General features: G+C 56.9%; 9 protein-coding genes across 9 annotated transcripts in view; 3 read left to right on the top strand and 6 right to left on the bottom strand.

Annotated features, from left to right (window-relative positions):
• The window catches only part of GGTG_03747 (oxidoreductase), a 2,323-nt gene extending 1,104 nt beyond the window's left edge, over positions 1-1,219 (top strand). The window contains exon 3 of the mRNA XM_009221529.1: positions 53-1,219. Coding sequence (XP_009219793.1) covers positions 53-874 — 822 coding nt within the window. The 3' untranslated portion in view covers positions 875-1,219. The remainder of the gene's footprint in view (positions 1-52) is intronic.
• On the bottom strand, positions 905-2,421 carry GGTG_03748 (U2 small nuclear ribonucleoprotein A). Its single transcript, XM_009221530.1, has 5 exons — positions 2,184-2,421; positions 2,048-2,088; positions 1,714-1,974; positions 1,475-1,609; positions 905-1,393 (listed from the first exon to the last, which is right to left on the bottom strand). The coding sequence occupies exons 1-5, from the start codon at positions 2,260-2,262 to the stop codon at positions 1,163-1,165; spliced, it is 747 nt and encodes a 248-aa protein (XP_009219794.1). The 5' UTR covers positions 2,263-2,421; the 3' UTR covers positions 905-1,162.
• Positions 2,422-2,522: 101 nt separating this feature from the next.
• Positions 2,523-4,341, bottom strand: GGTG_03749 (hypothetical protein). Its single transcript, XM_009221531.1, has 4 exons — positions 3,769-4,341; positions 3,525-3,621; positions 3,337-3,372; positions 2,523-3,127 (listed from the first exon to the last, which is right to left on the bottom strand). Exons 1-4 carry the CDS (start codon positions 4,149-4,151, stop codon positions 2,726-2,728), a joined length of 918 nt encoding a protein of 305 aa, XP_009219795.1. The 5' UTR covers positions 4,152-4,341; the 3' UTR covers positions 2,523-2,725.
• Positions 4,342-5,228: 887 nt separating this feature from the next.
• GGTG_03750 (hypothetical protein) lies at positions 5,229-6,290 on the bottom strand (the record flags this gene model as incomplete). The annotated part of the gene is made up of 2 exons (XM_009221532.1): positions 5,229-6,033; positions 6,173-6,290. 2 exons carry the CDS (start codon positions 6,288-6,290, stop codon positions 5,648-5,650), a joined length of 504 nt encoding a protein of 167 aa, XP_009219796.1. The 3' UTR covers positions 5,229-5,647.
• Positions 6,291-6,334: 44 nt separating this feature from the next.
• Positions 6,335-7,524, bottom strand: GGTG_03751 (transcription initiation factor IIA gamma chain). Its single transcript, XM_009221533.1, has 3 exons — positions 7,364-7,524; positions 7,027-7,174; positions 6,335-6,916 (listed from the first exon to the last, which is right to left on the bottom strand). The coding sequence occupies exons 1-3, from the start codon at positions 7,411-7,413 to the stop codon at positions 6,764-6,766; spliced, it is 351 nt and encodes a 116-aa protein (XP_009219797.1). The 5' UTR covers positions 7,414-7,524; the 3' UTR covers positions 6,335-6,763.
• A 98-nt stretch (positions 7,525-7,622) lies between these two features.
• GGTG_03752 (vacuolar ATP synthase proteolipid subunit) lies at positions 7,623-9,609 on the top strand. The gene is made up of 5 exons (XM_009221534.1): positions 7,623-7,844; positions 7,975-8,009; positions 8,105-8,196; positions 8,391-8,699; positions 8,811-9,609. The coding sequence occupies exons 1-5, from the start codon at positions 7,787-7,789 to the stop codon at positions 8,920-8,922; spliced, it is 606 nt and encodes a 201-aa protein (XP_009219798.1). The 5' UTR covers positions 7,623-7,786; the 3' UTR covers positions 8,923-9,609.
• On the bottom strand, positions 9,457-11,191 carry GGTG_03753 (hypothetical protein; the record flags this gene model as incomplete). The annotated part of the gene is made up of 5 exons (XM_009221535.1): positions 10,971-11,191; positions 10,599-10,748; positions 10,004-10,053; positions 9,713-9,731; positions 9,457-9,525 (listed from the first exon to the last, which is right to left on the bottom strand). Exons 1-5 carry the CDS (start codon positions 11,076-11,078, stop codon positions 9,457-9,459), a joined length of 396 nt encoding a protein of 131 aa, XP_009219799.1. The 5' UTR covers positions 11,079-11,191.
• On the top strand, positions 9,776-12,585 carry GGTG_03754 (hypothetical protein). Its single transcript, XM_009221536.1, has 3 exons — positions 9,776-9,970; positions 10,041-11,150; positions 11,242-12,585. The coding sequence occupies exon 3, from the start codon at positions 11,344-11,346 to the stop codon at positions 12,148-12,150; it is 807 nt and encodes a 268-aa protein (XP_009219800.1). The 5' UTR covers positions 9,776-9,970; positions 10,041-11,150; positions 11,242-11,343; the 3' UTR covers positions 12,151-12,585.
• GGTG_03755 (hypothetical protein) lies at positions 12,216-14,352 on the bottom strand. Its single transcript, XM_009221537.1, has 2 exons — positions 13,303-14,352; positions 12,216-13,205 (listed from the first exon to the last, which is right to left on the bottom strand). Exons 1-2 carry the CDS (start codon positions 13,776-13,778, stop codon positions 12,689-12,691), a joined length of 993 nt encoding a protein of 330 aa, XP_009219801.1. The 5' UTR covers positions 13,779-14,352; the 3' UTR covers positions 12,216-12,688.
• Between the last annotated feature and the right edge of the window lie 588 nt (positions 14,353-14,940).

Here is a 14,940-nt window from a genome sequence, read left to right on the forward strand (position 1 = left end):
GTCGCGTCGCCCTACCCGTCGCGCGCGTCGGCTCGCCGACCGCGGGCCCGAGGAGCCCGCGCGCTTCGCGGTCACGGGCTCGTCGCTGCTGTGCGAGGACGCCGGCTGCGCGGCCGAGTACGCCGTCGTGTCCGAGGCCGAGCTCGAGGCCGCACCCGAGCACCTGTCGCCCGCGCAGGCCGCCGCGCTGCCCGTCGTCGGGCTGACGGCGTGGCGCGCCCTCGTCACCAAGGCCGGGATCTCGCCAGCCGGCAACGGCAACGGCAACGGCGAGGGCGGGGGCAAGGGCCCCAGGAAGAACGTGCTCGTCACGGGCATCGGCGGCGGCGTGGCGCTGACGGCGCTGCAGCTCGCCGTGGCCATGGGCTGCCGCGTCTTTGTGACGAGCGGCGACCCGGCCAAGATCGCGCGCGCCGTGGCCGAGCTGGGCGCCGAGGCGGGCGTCAACTACAAGGAGGCGGATTGGGACGCGCAGTTGGCCGCGCTGCTGCCGGCGGACCGGCCGTCGCTCGACGCCATCATCGACGGCGCGGGCGGCGACGTGGTGAAGCGGTCCCTACGGCTGCTCCGGCCCGGCGGCGTTATTTCCAGCTACGGCATGACCGTGTCGCCGCGCATGGACTGGCTCATGCCCGCGGTGCTCAAGCAGATCGAGCTGCGCGGCACCACCATGGGGTCGCGCGCCGAGTTCGCCGACATGGTCGCCTTTGTGCGCGAGCGCCGCATCGTGCCCGTCGTCAGCCGCGCCGTCCGCGGGCTCGACAACCTCGACGGCATCGAGGGCCTCTTCGACGACCTCAAGGCGGGCAGGCAGTTTGGCAAGCTCGTTATCGAGATCGCCGACGGCAGCGACAAGTCACCACCAAGGCTGTGATGGCATGTGCAAAAAAAACAAAAAAATGGGGGACAGGCAATACTTTCTGCTTTGACTGTCATGCATTGTTGTTGATAACAAGGGAATATCTGTACCCTCCATGCTTGTCCGTGAAGCCAGCGAAAACGCTCCGACCCGTATACAAAACACTTGCTATATGCACGAGAAGAGGGCCCACCACCCTGCCCATTTACTGCTTTTGTCTTCCATGCGTACCTCGCCAGGTATGGAATCAAAACGTTTGATCAAGGAAAATAAAAGAGAGGAAGCCAGCGGCTCGTCCGCTTTTCAATCCTCCATAGCGTCACTGCCGTGGATACCTGCTGGTAACCTCCCCTCGTTCAGCTCCTTTTCGAGTCTCAGGATCTCATCCAGGCTGGTTGCCTTCTTGATGCGCTCCTGCAGCTTCTTGCGCTCCCCGTCCGTTAGCTTGACCCGAGACAGCTTGGAGGTGAGTCCCGCCGAATCGGTCTTGCTAGTTGCTGCCGCGGCGCCCGTCTTGGACTTGTTGCCCTTGATCTGCGTGTTAAGAAGCACCAAAGTTAGATTATAGAAACATAGCACAGGCTCAGGTCCGGAGAATTATCCATGGTTGCATACCTTTATAGCCAGCTCCGTCGGTTCTTCGGCTGTCCCAAACAGCGACGTAGCATGTTCCCGCTCTGCCAGCTTGACCTTTTGGTAATCGAGGAACCTCACACCGGGGCATCTCCACAAAACCCAATAACGGTAGTTCTACATAAATATGTGCCCCGAGCACTCGAGTTAGATCCGCAGCTCAAGTCGAAGCGTGGGCGCCATGTGGCCGCCGAGGGGGCGCATAGCAGCGTTAGACGCACCTCCTTCTTGGTGACAGGGTTGTCAATCAGGACCAGATGCGTGAGACGCTTGAAGCCGGACAGGGGGTCGAGGTCGGCGAGCTCGGCAATGCTGTTGGAGGCCAGCACCAGGTTGGTGAGGTTCGGGATCGCGTTGGCGAGCGAGGGCTGGATGTTGACGACGCGATTCCGGGCGAGTAACAGCGTCTGGATGCGAGGGGACAAGGGGAAGTTCCCCAGCGTCGCGATGTCGTTGTCGGTGAAGTCTATGGCATCTTGAGGCTGTCGGTGGGCCGGCCAGTCAGCCGCGGGGAGCTCCTGCGCGGAGGGGAGGCGAGAACAGAAGAGTACTGACACCAGCAACACCCAGATTCTCAATGGCCGGGATTCGGTGTCCTACAAGGCGGCGGTTCCCCAAGAGAAAGAGCGGGTTCGATATCAACTCTGCTCCTCGGTCAAAGTGTAGTATCTGCCCTTTTCGCGCGACATACCTCGAAGGTCGAGCTCTCGCTCCTTCAGAGGGTTGATGTAGGAGAGAGAGTTGTTGATTAGGTCGGCGGTCAACCTCATGGCGGCGGTCGCGTGGCGCGTGCTGCTTTACCTTGGTCGGCTGCTGTCGGTCGGGGCGACTCTGGCTCTGGCGAGGGATCCAGGCAAAATGGTCGCGTCGCGAGGCTGGCGCGGTGCAAGAAATTCCACCGTCACTTGTGAAGCTGCTGCTTGGGCGGGAGTGCTGGTTCTGTGGTGGGTGGGGGTGGGGTGGTACTGTGCGAGTGGACTGTGTGTGGGTCCTGACGGCACGTTGACACTTGTAAGATCCTTTCCGATCAAAACGAAGGACGCCAAGTTGCTTGCAGAATAACCAATTTTCTATCGCTATCTCGTCTGTCGATACAGGTCTAGGAGGCCTATCTAAAGTAGTATCGATGTAAACAAGTATACCAGTCCAGGAGCGGCCCTTCATAGCAACCAACGGTCTGTAAGAGACAGGAAATATTGGAAGAGAAAAGCATCGAGATCCAGCGGTTTGACTTCACCTTTGATGATCCCGATCCAAATCCCCAAGCTGAGGGATGTCTTCCTCATCGTCATCCTTTTCCACCCGAGTCACTGTGCCGTCAACCTGGGGGATCGCCTCGTAATCGCTCCGGCCACTCTCGGCCTCAGATAGCGCATCGTCATCAGCATCGGCATCTTCGCAGGCTGCGTCTCCGCAGGCTGCGTCTCCGCCCGCGGAGCCCTCGTCTTTACGGCCGATAATGACATTGCCTGCCACCAGCATGGAGGCACCAAGCCACCACAACGGCGGCAGCGACTCGGAGAATATGACGAGTCCCAACAGTGCTGTCAGGACGAAGTTGGACGACGTGTTCATGATGGACACCTGCGTCGTCGAGTGGCCGCGAGAAAGAGCCTGGGTGAAGAGCGTCCACATCTAGAAGACGGGCGACATCAGCATCGAGTGTCTCGTGCGCCTTTGGTGGTGATACAGATGGCCACGCGGGCAGCCATGTATGACGGCTACACGGGGAGCACAGAAAGCTGCATGCTCTCAGTAGGAGCACGAGGGGTAAGGGGAGCTCGAAATATGGATGGATTGGGCGAGGAACGAGGGAGGAATTCCCCGATTGGAAAGCATCTTACCACTCCATTAAACGCAAGATTTAACCCAAAAAATGTCTAGGCGCACATGGGACGTTTCATGTCAGAATTTATTGCAGTCTGGTGGCTTTCTGTCTGTTTCATTTAATGATTCCCAAATCCACGAGAATCAGGTTTCACGACATCGTCGCCCAGCGCGGACAGACGGGGGACAGGACACAGAAACTTACAGCGCGCACTACGAATTCGACGGTTCCCCCGGCTGTTGATAATCCCAGGAAATCGGCAATGTGATGAGATAAGCTCGTTGTGAGTTCGGTGGTCGTTCTGCCAGCGACGAGATAGCTGTAAGCCCCATTCACGGCGGGATACCACCTGAGAGCACGTGCTAACAAACACAAGCCGACAAGGCAGCTCCATGGCGATGGAGCCCCGGGCGGCAAGGCTGGGATGAAAGAACAGAAACCAACTCACAGCTTGGCCATGACACCGTTCAGCGCAGCGCAAGTGCCGCTCGCGATAGCGTAGATGATCCATTGGTTCCTTTGGCTCCAGGCCATTGTGCTAGCGGCCGTCGTGGCCGAATCCGAATCGCGGAAGGTCTCTCGGCCCGCCTCGTCGAGAAGCGGGCTGCGCTCGGATGCCAATGTGGATTCCATCTTGCTCTTATTTCTGCGGCGCCGGTGCACCGCCGCATCAACGCTGGCGTTACTACTGGGAACCTTGCTCCAGCTGCTTGGCCTGCCCGAGACAGTAGCCACCTCCTGTTGCTCCTCGCCGGATGTGGATATGGACGTGGAGGGGGCGTCAGGGGCTGGGTCGGGAGCTGGTTCCTGCTGTTGGCGCTTGCGGGACATGTTGGGCAGAGGGAACAGCAACAGCAGCAGGGCACGCGAGATAAAACCAAGGGGTGGGCCGGAAGAAGCAATGACAGCAGGGAAAGGACAATGGCGGCGCGCACACAGTCAGCAGCCTAGTCTAAGGGGTGGAGGCGTGACAGGTCGAGACTCAGCCTGGCGGTGCAAAAGCGAGACAAAAAAAAAACAATTCTACCCAGAGGGCTGCTGATCGTGTTTGCCAGCGACTCGTCCGAAACAAGTCAATGCCGGCTGCTGGGCCACGCGCCAGTGTCGCAGCCGTTCGTTGGCCCCCCTTGTTCAGCGCGCTGCGCTAGCCCCGTAGCGTGTAGCGCTGTTCGGCTGGCACTGCCAAGGGCGGATCGACAAGGGGCAGTCCGCTGCATGTGCGCCCTCCCGTGTTCCGTCTGTGGAAGAGATAAGCTCTCAGCCTCCTCCTGCCCAACCCTGAAATCCTGTGCTATTCTCGGATCACTGCGCCAGGCCAAGCCTAGCATGCAGAGGAATCTGACAATGGGTGCAATTGCACAGTCGACAGGCACAGAGCGCATAGCACAAACATTGAGACTGCGCGAGTCGCTCATGCAACAGACTAACTTGGGCGGCGTATTCTAGGAAGGGGCAGGGGAATTCTTTAGTGGCTTCTATAATCCCAATCGAACCTGCCGCTTTGGGCTGTACCTCCTGGGAATAATGAATAGTATAGTGATTGTGCCACGGTATACGTTCAATATCAAGCCATTCGAAAGAAGAAGAAAAGACCATTTGACACTAGCACTTAAGATGTGGAATTAGAATGCACGTTGCATTGAAGCAGTTGATGCGCAGGTTGTCGTATGGCAGGTAATTATGCTAATCGTCAGTTAGTTGCTTTTCAGAAACTGGTCAAATCCCTCTCACTTTGAGTTTATCCTCCAAGACTCCCAGAAGACATAAAGAAAACAAATACCAGCAACAGAGTGGTGCCCTCTCCCACTCTTTCCAAAACCCAGAACCTACACAACAGTGACGCGTCGGATCGTCCACCCCCGTCGCCATGCCTAAACACACCGCCCCCCGAACGGGAAAAGCTAGTAAACGCCGTCGTCTCGAGCGTCTGTATGGAAACTTGTTCCATTCCTTCAAAGACGACTGGGATTATTTTACTGACAACCTGATATCCTCGTTAGCGTGATCCGCGCCGTCGATGAGTGGTGCTCGACTTGCATCCGTAGAGCCTGCAACGATCGAAACCCACACATTATCTGCCGCGATGACAAGAGTAAAACCATCCGATCCCTTTATATAAATATGGTTCAGACATATTGACGAGATCATAGATGGCAATAGCCAAAAGTGTATCACCTGTCGCGACGCCAGAAAAGGGGGTTGCGACCACAACACCATCAGCCCGATCGTAGGCGCCGAAGTCGCCCAGCTGGGCGCGGCCCTCCGGGACGCCGAGCATGATGTTGACTGGAATCGTGCTTGGCGCGACTCGCTCTCGGATCTGGCTCTTACTGATGATGAAGTAACAGCATCCCACACACTCCAACGTCTGTTTTATTCCTGCTCACACAAAATGGTACCTGCAGTCCGTCCGCGACGCCAAAGCGGGCCTGTCCAGGGCCAAGGCCCATTACGACGCCGCTCATGCAGCCTTTGATCAGAAGTGCGAGGAGTAGTGTTCCCTCGTGGCGACTGCCCGACGGGGCAGCCGGGTCTCGTTGCCGGCGCCCGCCGGGAACGCGCAATATGGCGCCGAAGAGCCGCAGCCCAATGACGGCGGCGCGGTCGAGCAGGATGGCAACGTGGCCGAGAAGGGCGGCGACGTGGCCGAGCACCGCGGCATCTTGAGTGCCCGTCTTCGTGACTGCCTGATCATATGGATGTCTCGGACTGTCTATGAGTTTGGTGCGGAAGCGGTATCTCGAGGCTGGTGCCAGGACACCAAAATGATCGATATGTTTGACGAGCCGGGTGGTATGATGGAGAAAATCCATGAGGCTCTGACAAGTGATGCGACTAGCAATGATACTCACGAAAACGAGGGTAATGGCGGAGAGGAGTGACTCTAGTCATGTCGGCCATGACGGGTTGATCTCCCCACGATATTTCGTGGGGTCTCGGCATGTTGCTTAAGAGGCCCTGGGGCTTCATCTTGAGCAAAACTGGTTACCCGATACATAGATACCAAGTAACATAGGTAGAGAAGATCGCCAGCATGTGCGCTGCACCTAAGAGTGTATTTGATTATCTCTATAACTCTGAGGTGATCCCATCCGGAAGTTATGCTTCAACTCCGTTCCGTGGAATCACCATCTGCATGCCCCGACCAAAACGCCGTCCCTTGAAGATGTCCTAATCGAAAACGAACCCATCATGAAAGACTCAGGGAGTCACCCAGGGCATGTAACAGTTTTGCCAGCCCGTTGAAAAATGCAAGCGATATATGGAGTTCCGGTCCCATTATCCGTTGTTGTCGCACCAAGCCAAGTTCAGATGTCAGAGGCGGGCTCCTGTTTTATGGCTTTCTTGGTAGCACGTTTGCGCGGTGCGGCCTTCTTCCGCTGCTTTGGAGTCGTCTCGACCCTCTTGGGGGTCTGGTTCTCTCGCCTCGCCGGAGTGTCCACCTACGGACCCTCACCCGGTCGCTTCGCGTTGCAGCTGACGATCTTAATCTTGTCGGCCGTTACCGTTTGACCGCCGTTGTCCATCTTGAAGGACACATTCTTGATGAGGAACGTCCAGACATCGTCGCAGAAGCGGTAGGTATCGAGAGAGCCCTGGAGATTGGCGTCGTGGGAGAAAGAGGAGGGACCTTGAGGTTAGTCAAGAGTCTTCACATAAGATGTCGGCTGCACCAGACGTCCAGGCAAGACAAGGAGGTAATCACCCTGAACGTAAGCCTGGACTTGACCTTCTCGTTCAACGTCTCGGCAATAGCGCGGTCGAAGTTTGCGACGATCTTCATGGCCAGCTGCGGATCCATACGGTTTTCCTGGATGAGGTCATCCAGCGCATCGGTGAGAGCCGTGCCGATGCTGTAGATTGCAGACATCAAATCGAGACGCGGTCAGCAAACATGTCCTGCGGTGCCTGCGGCCCTGGCGGATACGGGTGACACAGGCATGACAAGCAGCGCCCGCCGCACTGGAACCAAACGCTGGAACCGAGTGCGCCCCGCGGGGATGTTCCCGCAGGAAACATTTCTGCGGGTGGAGTAGATGTACCTGCTACGGCGATAAAGCTCGTAGAACGTGGACTGAGCGTTGGTCGCCATGGTCACTTGTCTTGCGAGTGATCTGGCTGGACTTTCGTTGCGTTTTTGGGGTGGCGCGCGCAAGAGTTGGCAGGTGGGCGGCCGGGTCGGTGGTATTTATTTGGATGCGTATTGAGGGTGGAACAAAGACCGCTATCGGCCAAGCAGTAGGCACCCACCGACCCACAGGACGGAGAAGCATCCACGAATACCACAGCCACTGTGGCTGGAGCTGCAAGCTGATGAAATGCAGGTGGCCCCTGCATCCGCCATTGTCCAGGCGGCCTGAAGCCGCTACCGAGAGCGACCCTCTCGAACCCCGAGCTGTTGCCATGACGGCTTCATCCTCCGCCAACGACAACGAAATCTAAACACACACAGCACAGCCGACGCGATGAGCTTACTATACGGACTTGGGGGAACGGGATCCGCGCTGGCCGTGGTTGGGGCTTGTGAGTTGTGCCGCGTTGCAATCCATCTCCAGCGAATGTCGCGACGATCAGGGCGAAAAGCTCCCACACGACGCAGTTCTCCCATCGACAAGCGCTCCCCGAACTGACAATACCGCCGCACTCTCGCCAGACATGCTCTTCACCGGCAGTGGGGAATCCTTCGATGTACGCTTCTAGAGACACAGCTCCCATCCCCCTCCCTCGAACCTCCCCGACACGACGTTTTAGCCTTTTTCTCACACCAACCGCGTTTGTTCCAGGTCGGCGCTTTCATCGAGGATATTTCGCCCTACGCGTGGGCTAGTATGGGCATCTCGCTCTGCATCGGGCTTTCTGCCGTGGGGGCGGCTTGGTATGTGCGACAGACGAGCATCGCATTGTCCTTTCCTGGCGCTGCTCGCCCGATTCCCCGAGTCCGGACCGTCCCCTGTGGCCTCGGCACGCCGCTAGTGTCTATCTCGCCGTGAAGGCGGACACGGCGGCGGCATCCAGGCCCGCGCAATGGCTGCACAGTGATGCTGACCACCTTCATTTTCTTTTTCCCAGGGGAATTTTCATCACCGGATCATCTATCCTGGGAGGTGGTGTCAAAGCGCCTCGTATCCGGACCAAGAATCTCATCTCGATTATCTTCTGCGAGGTCGTCGCCATCTACGGCGTCATCATGGCCATCATCTTCCAGGCCAAGATCAGCGCTGTCGAACACGCAGACTACTACAGCGGCGCCACATACTACACCGGATACGCCTTGTTCTGGTCCGGCCTGACCGTCGGCATGTGCAACCTGATTTGCGGCGTCGCTGTCGGCATCAATGGCAGTGGGGCCGCTCTTGCAGATGCCGCAGACCCGACCCTGTGCGTGTTTCTGCCTTGCCTCTACCCGGTTCCCATGCTCCGGGACGGTGGTCCCCGCTATCATCTTTTCTGTCCTAGTATACTGACCTCATTTTTTTTTTCCTATTCCAGGTTTGTTAAAATCCTCGTCATCGAGATTTTCAGCTCCATCCTTGGTCTCTTCGGCCTCATTGTTGGTCTTCTCACGTCGAGCAAAGCGGCAGAATTTGGAAGCTACGCCTGAATATGTGGCCTGTACCAAGCCGCAGTCGTCATTCTCCAACGAAACGAACAACGTCCTGGAGATTTCCAATAGCCATGCCAGGGATTCAGCGCACGCATCTTACACTAGATAGTGCCAGATGTCATGTGCCATGTATTAAAACAAGTCAACAGCATATACCATGCACACACGCAGGCGTGCTGGTACGGTGACAAGGGAGCGGGGCAAGGAAGGGGATGTGTGTGAGTGAGGGAGTGAGTGAGTACTACATGAAAGGGAGCCGGGCTTACGACATAAATGGGTTTCTCGGTTGGCCAAATCAAGGCCGACAGTATTGCGCGCATGCATTTTATTTTGCGTACCATACCAAGTTTCTGTTATGGACATCTATTTTGTTTCGGTTTCCCGGCTTGCCCCTGGTCGCATAGCTTGCCCTGTGCGGCATTCGTTCCGTTCCCTGTGGCCACGTCTGATGGAAGCGAAGCGATGGAGGAGCAGGCTCCGAGCATGGTGCCGGAGTTTCCCCCATGACCGCAGCCTGCAGCTGTAGGTAGTTTAGCTCTCCACCAATTCCCGCAGCCTTCCATCCGCGCTTACCGGATTCTCCTCTGGGAGGATAACGAGCTGCGACTCTGTCAGCCTGGATGCATCCGCAAGAGAATATCCGTCATACCTGAGTGGACCAGACGCACTCAAGAAACGTGGCACATAGACGACTGGTGCGACTCGTTATCCCGATTGCGTACCTGCAGTTCGTATTGTCCCCGAGCCAACCTATCCTGGGGTCGTGCCTGCCGTGTCCCTTGCTTACACGAGCTGCCTGCCCTCCTCTGTTGCGCGTCAAAGATAAGACAACTTGCCCGCCTGCGCACTCCACGGCGGGAATTTGCGCTGTCCTGGGTCGATCCGTAATCGATTTCAGTTTCCATGGAAGTTGAATTGAGTCTATTGCGCCCACCTCGCGAGCTGAGGGATCCCTAGGGCGACGGCTGGTCATCTCCCTCCCCCCAATCCAGCGAGCACGTCCCTCGACCAAATCGCCAAATCGTGCAGGCTTCTGGTCGCCGTGGTGAGTTTGCACATTGCATATTTTTGTTCCTACAATGGCTGAATGCTGATAGCCCTCGACGAGACCTCAGCGCCCTCTTTTTCCTTGTGTTTCGTTAGTTGCTGCACCTTCTGCAACCTTCCGAGACATGTCCTGTCGCTTTTACACTTCATATAATATCCTCTTCTCGTGTCTGAAGCATTCTAGCTGGCCTTGAATCCGGGCGCATACTTCCTCCCTAGTCTTGGGACGTGGCAAGAAGAATCGAGAAGAACAAAGCAACCGTCCTTTCGACCATCGCTGAACCCGAGAGGGCTTGGGCCAGACTCGTGGGCTTTTTCCGCCACAGGGCAAACACTCTTTGTGGCCACGCAAAAAGTCAGACTCGCCTGGCTGTAGCGTCGGAGACGTGGCAAAAGCCCCAACTCCCTACCTAGCGCGAAGGACACCGACAGCTCACCTCTCGCCAAGCTATCCTGATCTCTCGAGTTCGTGGTGCGTTGAGAAATCGCATGATTGAAAGGCGCAATCACTCGAGTCTATCCTGTAGGTCCCTTCCCATTTCTATTCCCTGTACCCTAATCTGGGTTGGTGGATTCATGTCTGCTTTTTGGGCTCATTTAATTTCACCTTGCTGTTTCCAACCAACCCACCCAATATTTCTCTCCTTGCCCCCTGTGTCCTTCCATTCCTCATTCCTGCTTCCGACCTTTCCTCTTCTCCTTTTCCTTCCTGCTTGCGGGGCAACCGTCTTCTTCCCGTCGCCCTGGGGAAGCCGCGGCCTGACAGATTTAGCCTGCTAGCTTGTCCTGGTCAGTCAACCGGGCCAGCATTCCAATCTGCGCGCGGCGTGTCTCACACAACACCAAAGACTGGCTGGTCCCACCAGCCACAAGGGACAAGCGACTCTAGCCGATACCTAGTCTACACGTTTGCGACCTCATTTCGCAATCTAGATTCCATCGTGTGGAGAGTCCCGTCGCCCTTGCCCCAGCCTCCGTCGGCCGCGGTCCAGACCTACCACGGCGTCGTGCTCTTCGTCCTTATCTTTAGCATCCCCTGCTCCTCGTTTTCGTTCCAAATCTGGAGGCACGCCGAACCATCTACTTGAGTACAAAATAATCCGCATCCACGACGCCCAAGCGAAAGTCTGCCGTCCAGCCTGCGCAGATTGGAACCACTATCCAAACCTCCCCTGCCTGTATGCCACTTTTAGTGTTCCCGATACCTTTTCCAGTCTATTGTGTCCTTTTTTCGAATTCATTTGGATGCGTGGTTAACACGGAATTTAGGCATTCGTTTCCGGAGCGTGACACCCTACCGCTTTGATCCGCACTTTCGTCTCCCTAGACTGTCAAGGCGTGGATTCCTTCGTACCACCAACCATCGAGAGGATGCCGCTACTGCGGCAGCCGTCAATAACGGGCGGTGGCTATACGCCCGCCGTGCCATCGCCTCTCAACCCGGCAATTTGCGATTCCATACAGCCAAAGCAGCAGTCTCACCGCCGACGCAGGATAAGAATCGCTGGCAAGACTGGGTTCAAGCAAAGCCCTACTGAGATGCTATTGCGGTACAAAGCCGCCGTAGCCTTCCAAGATCACTCCGCCGCCATCGAGAGGACGAGGGAGCTCGAAGTGCGACAAGATCTGGACAGCGAATGCTCTGACGCTGGTGACCTTGGTGTACGAGGCTCCAGCGATCTCTACAGCAGCAAGAGCGACAAACCAGAAGCAGCAAGACTACCCACCAACGGGGGACGTCAAGATAGATCGCGAAGTGGCCAATGCTCAGCAAGATATGCCCCGGTTCCGAGGGATTCCGACGTCGCAGACCTCGTCCTGAGGGTGGTTACATCAGGGCCCAAGTGTCGGGACCCAGGCTCGAATCTACAGAAAGGCGATGACAAAACCACCTGCACCACCACGAGCAGCAGCAACAAAACTCCTGCCTTAAAACCGACAGGAGCCGCTCTAGACGATGGCAAGGGGCAGACAGACGTTGTCAGCGAGTTCCTAGTTGACTTGTCTGGGGTTACCATCGACACCCTGACGACGGCGGTGTTTATGGAGCAGCGCCGGACGTTCCTCGCCTGGGTGACACCAGGCCGTATGTTTTCGCTCCTTGCCCTTATATCAATTCTTTTTGTCCTGGTCTTCATCCGCCTACAGGCGCTGAGCGCAAGGTACCTCACGCCATGAGACGGGGTTAAGCGCGACCACGAAAGCGACCAACAGCACCGAAGCGGCATTTGCGAACGATAATGTGGGAGTCGAACTAGGGGGAAGGAGTCAAAGCGTGCGTGTATCACCATCTTGAAAGGGTCCAATTTGATGGGCATGGGCGTTCAAGGGCATCTGAACATGGCAGTTCAGGGAGTTCGGTGTTTTTTTTAATTATCAATGTCAATAAATCCTAGGTGGATTCTGTTGGAGGCAGTCTACACCCTCCCAAACACAGGGTGGTGGATAGGATGAGAAGAGCTTTCCGAGGGGGGTTGCGGAACACCTTCAGGGTTCCTCCTTCACAGGCTATTAGTTTTCCAGTTCATACTAAAACACCTCATTAAACAAGAGTGCTCGTACATCGTCATGTAGTATCATCAACAAAGTGGAAACCCGAGTTTTTATCACCCCAGCGCGTGGTTTCATGAGATGCCAGGCCCTCCCGGATATGGGAAGACAGCGAGGAACTAGTGCAGAAACAGAACCGCAAGGGGGAAAATGACATAGCATTGCCTCATTGCTGTTTCTTAACCTTGGACTCGGCGCTAGCATTCGTAGATTCCGATGCAGCTGAAGAGGTGGAGTTTGAGCCGGGACTGGCCGGGGTTGCTGTGTTGTCGGCCACTGATGCTGCATCCTTCTCGCCATTATGTGATCGGATGGCTGTCTCGACCTGCCATATGGCCCGCTCGAGCTCAACCTCGAGCTGGGGCAGGTCGAGGGCCTCGGTCATGCGCCGGCCGTTGTCCTGCGAGAGGAGCATGGTCTCGCCCTCGGGATGCAAGGGCGCGGCGTCGGGGTTGGGGTGGTTGATCTTCCCGGCGGCCAAGATTGGGGGTTCCTCGGTGGTGGGCTCGGGAGCCGCGGGTAGGGGGTGTTTCTGAGTCGCGTAGACCTGGTCCAGGACTGGCGACGGGGTCAAAGTGAACATGTTGTTCTTCAGTAGGAGCTGGATGTGGCGCCCGCCTGCGAGAGCCCTCCAGTGCGACCAGGCGCGGTACATGAGGTAGAAGAATGGTAGGTTGGGTATACTATCGCATACGTTACGCCGTCAGTAGGATTCAGACAGCGCTACATGGCCGCCTTGTTATCTCGTCGGCGAGCTCGCGAAGGCAGGGTAAAACTTACATGGGAACCAGAGCAACGGGGATGGTGAAAGGCATGCCCACAAAACACCATATCAGGCGTTTCCTGTGCAGCCCCTCGCGCTCCGTGCTTATGGTGTGCAGAATTCCCGACACCTGGTGTGGCTGGACGAGGGTGCGCGGGTAGACGACCTCGGCCTTGGCGGACTTGTTCCCGTTGGACTTGTCCCCACCCGCCGCCGCCGCCGCCGCCGCCTCGACGCTACGCCGGACGGCCGCGCTGAGCGGCTGCACCGACTTTAGGCCCCATTCCTCGAAGGGGATCCGACGGAAGGCGTAGTTGCCGTATTCGACCACCTTGCGTTGCCAGCCGCCATCCTTCTTCTCCCAGCCGGCCCAGAGGCGCGCGGCCTTGTCCTGGACCTTGTCCATCACCGTCCGCTTCTCGTTCACGGCCGGCGCGCGCTTGCAGTACAGCAGCGTGCGCCGCGTGGAGACGGGCAGGAGATAGAGACGCATGTCGGCCTCCTTTTCTTATTCTTCGAGGACGCGGTATTTTGTTGTCGTTGGTATATTCGAATCCAGTAGCGGAGGGGAATGAAAGCCGCAGCGGACCGGCGCAAAGGAGCAGTTGCGTGGGTAGTTTTCTGCTCTTGATTTTTTCCCCCTTCTTCCTTCCTTTTAGTCTCGGGACCCCGAGTGGTATAGCCACCTACTGCAATGGGTCTCAACAATTCATGCGCAGCCAGGAGTTCACCGACGCGCGTCGAGAGTAGAGGCCTCCATCGTTGTCGTCGACTCGGGGGCAAATTTGATTCAATACTGGGGGAGTGAGTGGGCTAACCCGTCGTGAAAAATGTGGGATGTCGAGATGGACTGCTCGAATCGGGGGCTCCAGCCCTTACACACGGGCGAAGCTCTCGAAGCTGGCACAAGGTCTAGGCTCGCAAAATCGAGGCAGTGTAGTCTCACCGTACAGAGGCTAGTCGGCAGCAGACTCAACTACGTCGTCGCGGGACAAAGGTGACGGCGTGTTTTGCCGTGGTAGGTTGTTTCTGGAGCTGCATCCTAGCTCATACAGTGCCCGCCTAGCATGCCCCGCAAATCCTGGAATTTCTTTCTCTGTCACACAGTCATGACGACATGCGCCCAAAATCGTGGGTCCGGGTGGCCTCCAGCCATGGACCTTCTGGCAACCGGACCCAAGCATCGATGTGGTTGCGTGTTAGCGAGGTACCAGGCCCAAGGAAGCTCGAGCTCCCCTAATTGGTTTCGAAGCTACGGAGCTGTGCTGATTTAGCGTCCATGTGGTCAAGCTTCGGGGGAGCACCGAGTACTCGCTATCGAAGACAAGCCAGAGGTAATCTTGTCCATAGCGACTAGGGGCACCAAACAGCAAGGTAGCATGCTGCAGGCACGGACAACCTGGCCGGCAGGTTGATCGACTTGGTTTTAAGCTTACTGAGGCGAGAGGTCCAAGAGCGCAGGCATCGCTGGGAAATGGCGATTGATTGTTCCGTGCATTGCGAGAATATCGCTCTGGTTTTGTGAGGACGCTGATGGAATGCCTCACATCGAGGCCTGAGAAGACGGGCGAAAGTGGGGAATGCGCGCGCTCACGAGTGACACCGAACGAAGCGCGCCTTACTCTTGGGTCGGCCCACCAGCGCAACACGGATGG

Source organism: Gaeumannomyces tritici, assembly GCF_000145635.1.
Source record: "Gaeumannomyces tritici R3-111a-1 unplaced genomic scaffold supercont2.2, whole genome shotgun sequence".
Lineage (NCBI taxonomy): Eukaryota > Fungi > Ascomycota > Sordariomycetes > Magnaporthales > Magnaporthaceae > Gaeumannomyces > Gaeumannomyces tritici.

Bases quoted from the DNA above. Each gene is read 5' to 3' on its own strand.
- GGTG_03748 (XM_009221530.1), bottom strand. From the start codon at position 2,262: ATGAGGTTGACCGCCGACCTAATCAACAACTCTCTCTCCTACATCAAC. The intron at 1,975-2,047 runs GTCAGTACTCTT...GCCCACCGACAG, and splicing joins AGAATCTGGGTGTTGCTGGT to CCTCAAGATGCCATAGACTT. The intron at 1,610-1,713 runs GTGCGTCTAACG...ATATTTATGTAG, and splicing joins ACCCTGTCACCAAGAAGGAG to AACTACCGTTATTGGGTTTT.
- GGTG_03751 (XM_009221533.1), bottom strand. From the start codon at position 7,413: ATGGCGACCAACGCTCAGTCCACGTTCTACGAGCTTTATCGCCGTAGC. The intron at 7,175-7,363 runs GTACATCTACTC...TGCAATCTACAG, and splicing joins GAGCTTTATCGCCGTAGCAG to CATCGGCACGGCTCTCACCG. The intron at 6,917-7,026 runs GTGATTACCTCC...GCCAATCTCCAG, and splicing joins AGTCCAGGCTTACGTTCAGG to GGCTCTCTCGATACCTACCG.
- GGTG_03752 (XM_009221534.1), top strand. From the start codon at position 7,787: ATGAGCTTACTATACGGACTTGGGGGAACGGGATCCGCGCTGGCCGTG. The intron at 8,010-8,104 runs GTACGCTTCTAG...CGTTTGTTCCAG, and splicing joins GCAGTGGGGAATCCTTCGAT to GTCGGCGCTTTCATCGAGGA. The intron at 8,700-8,810 runs GTGCGTGTTTCT...TTCCTATTCCAG, and splicing joins GATGCCGCAGACCCGACCCT to GTTTGTTAAAATCCTCGTCA.
- GGTG_03755 (XM_009221537.1), bottom strand. From the start codon at position 13,778: ATGCGTCTCTATCTCCTGCCCGTCTCCACGCGGCGCACGCTGCTGTAC. The intron at 13,206-13,302 runs GTAAGTTTTACC...CGTATGCGATAG, and splicing joins CCCGTTGCTCTGGTTCCCAT to TATACCCAACCTACCATTCT.
- GGTG_03749 (XM_009221531.1), bottom strand. From the start codon at position 4,151: ATGTCCCGCAAGCGCCAACAGCAGGAACCAGCTCCCGACCCAGCCCCT. The intron at 3,373-3,524 runs GTAAGTTTCTGT...ATGTGCGCCTAG, and splicing joins TCGAATTCGTAGTGCGCGCT to ACATTTTTTGGGTTAAATCT. The intron at 3,128-3,336 runs GTAAGATGCTTT...CCCGTCTTCTAG, and splicing joins ATCTTGCGTTTAATGGAGTG to ATGTGGACGCTCTTCACCCA.
- GGTG_03754 (XM_009221536.1), top strand. From the start codon at position 11,344: ATGCCGCTACTGCGGCAGCCGTCAATAACGGGCGGTGGCTATACGCCC.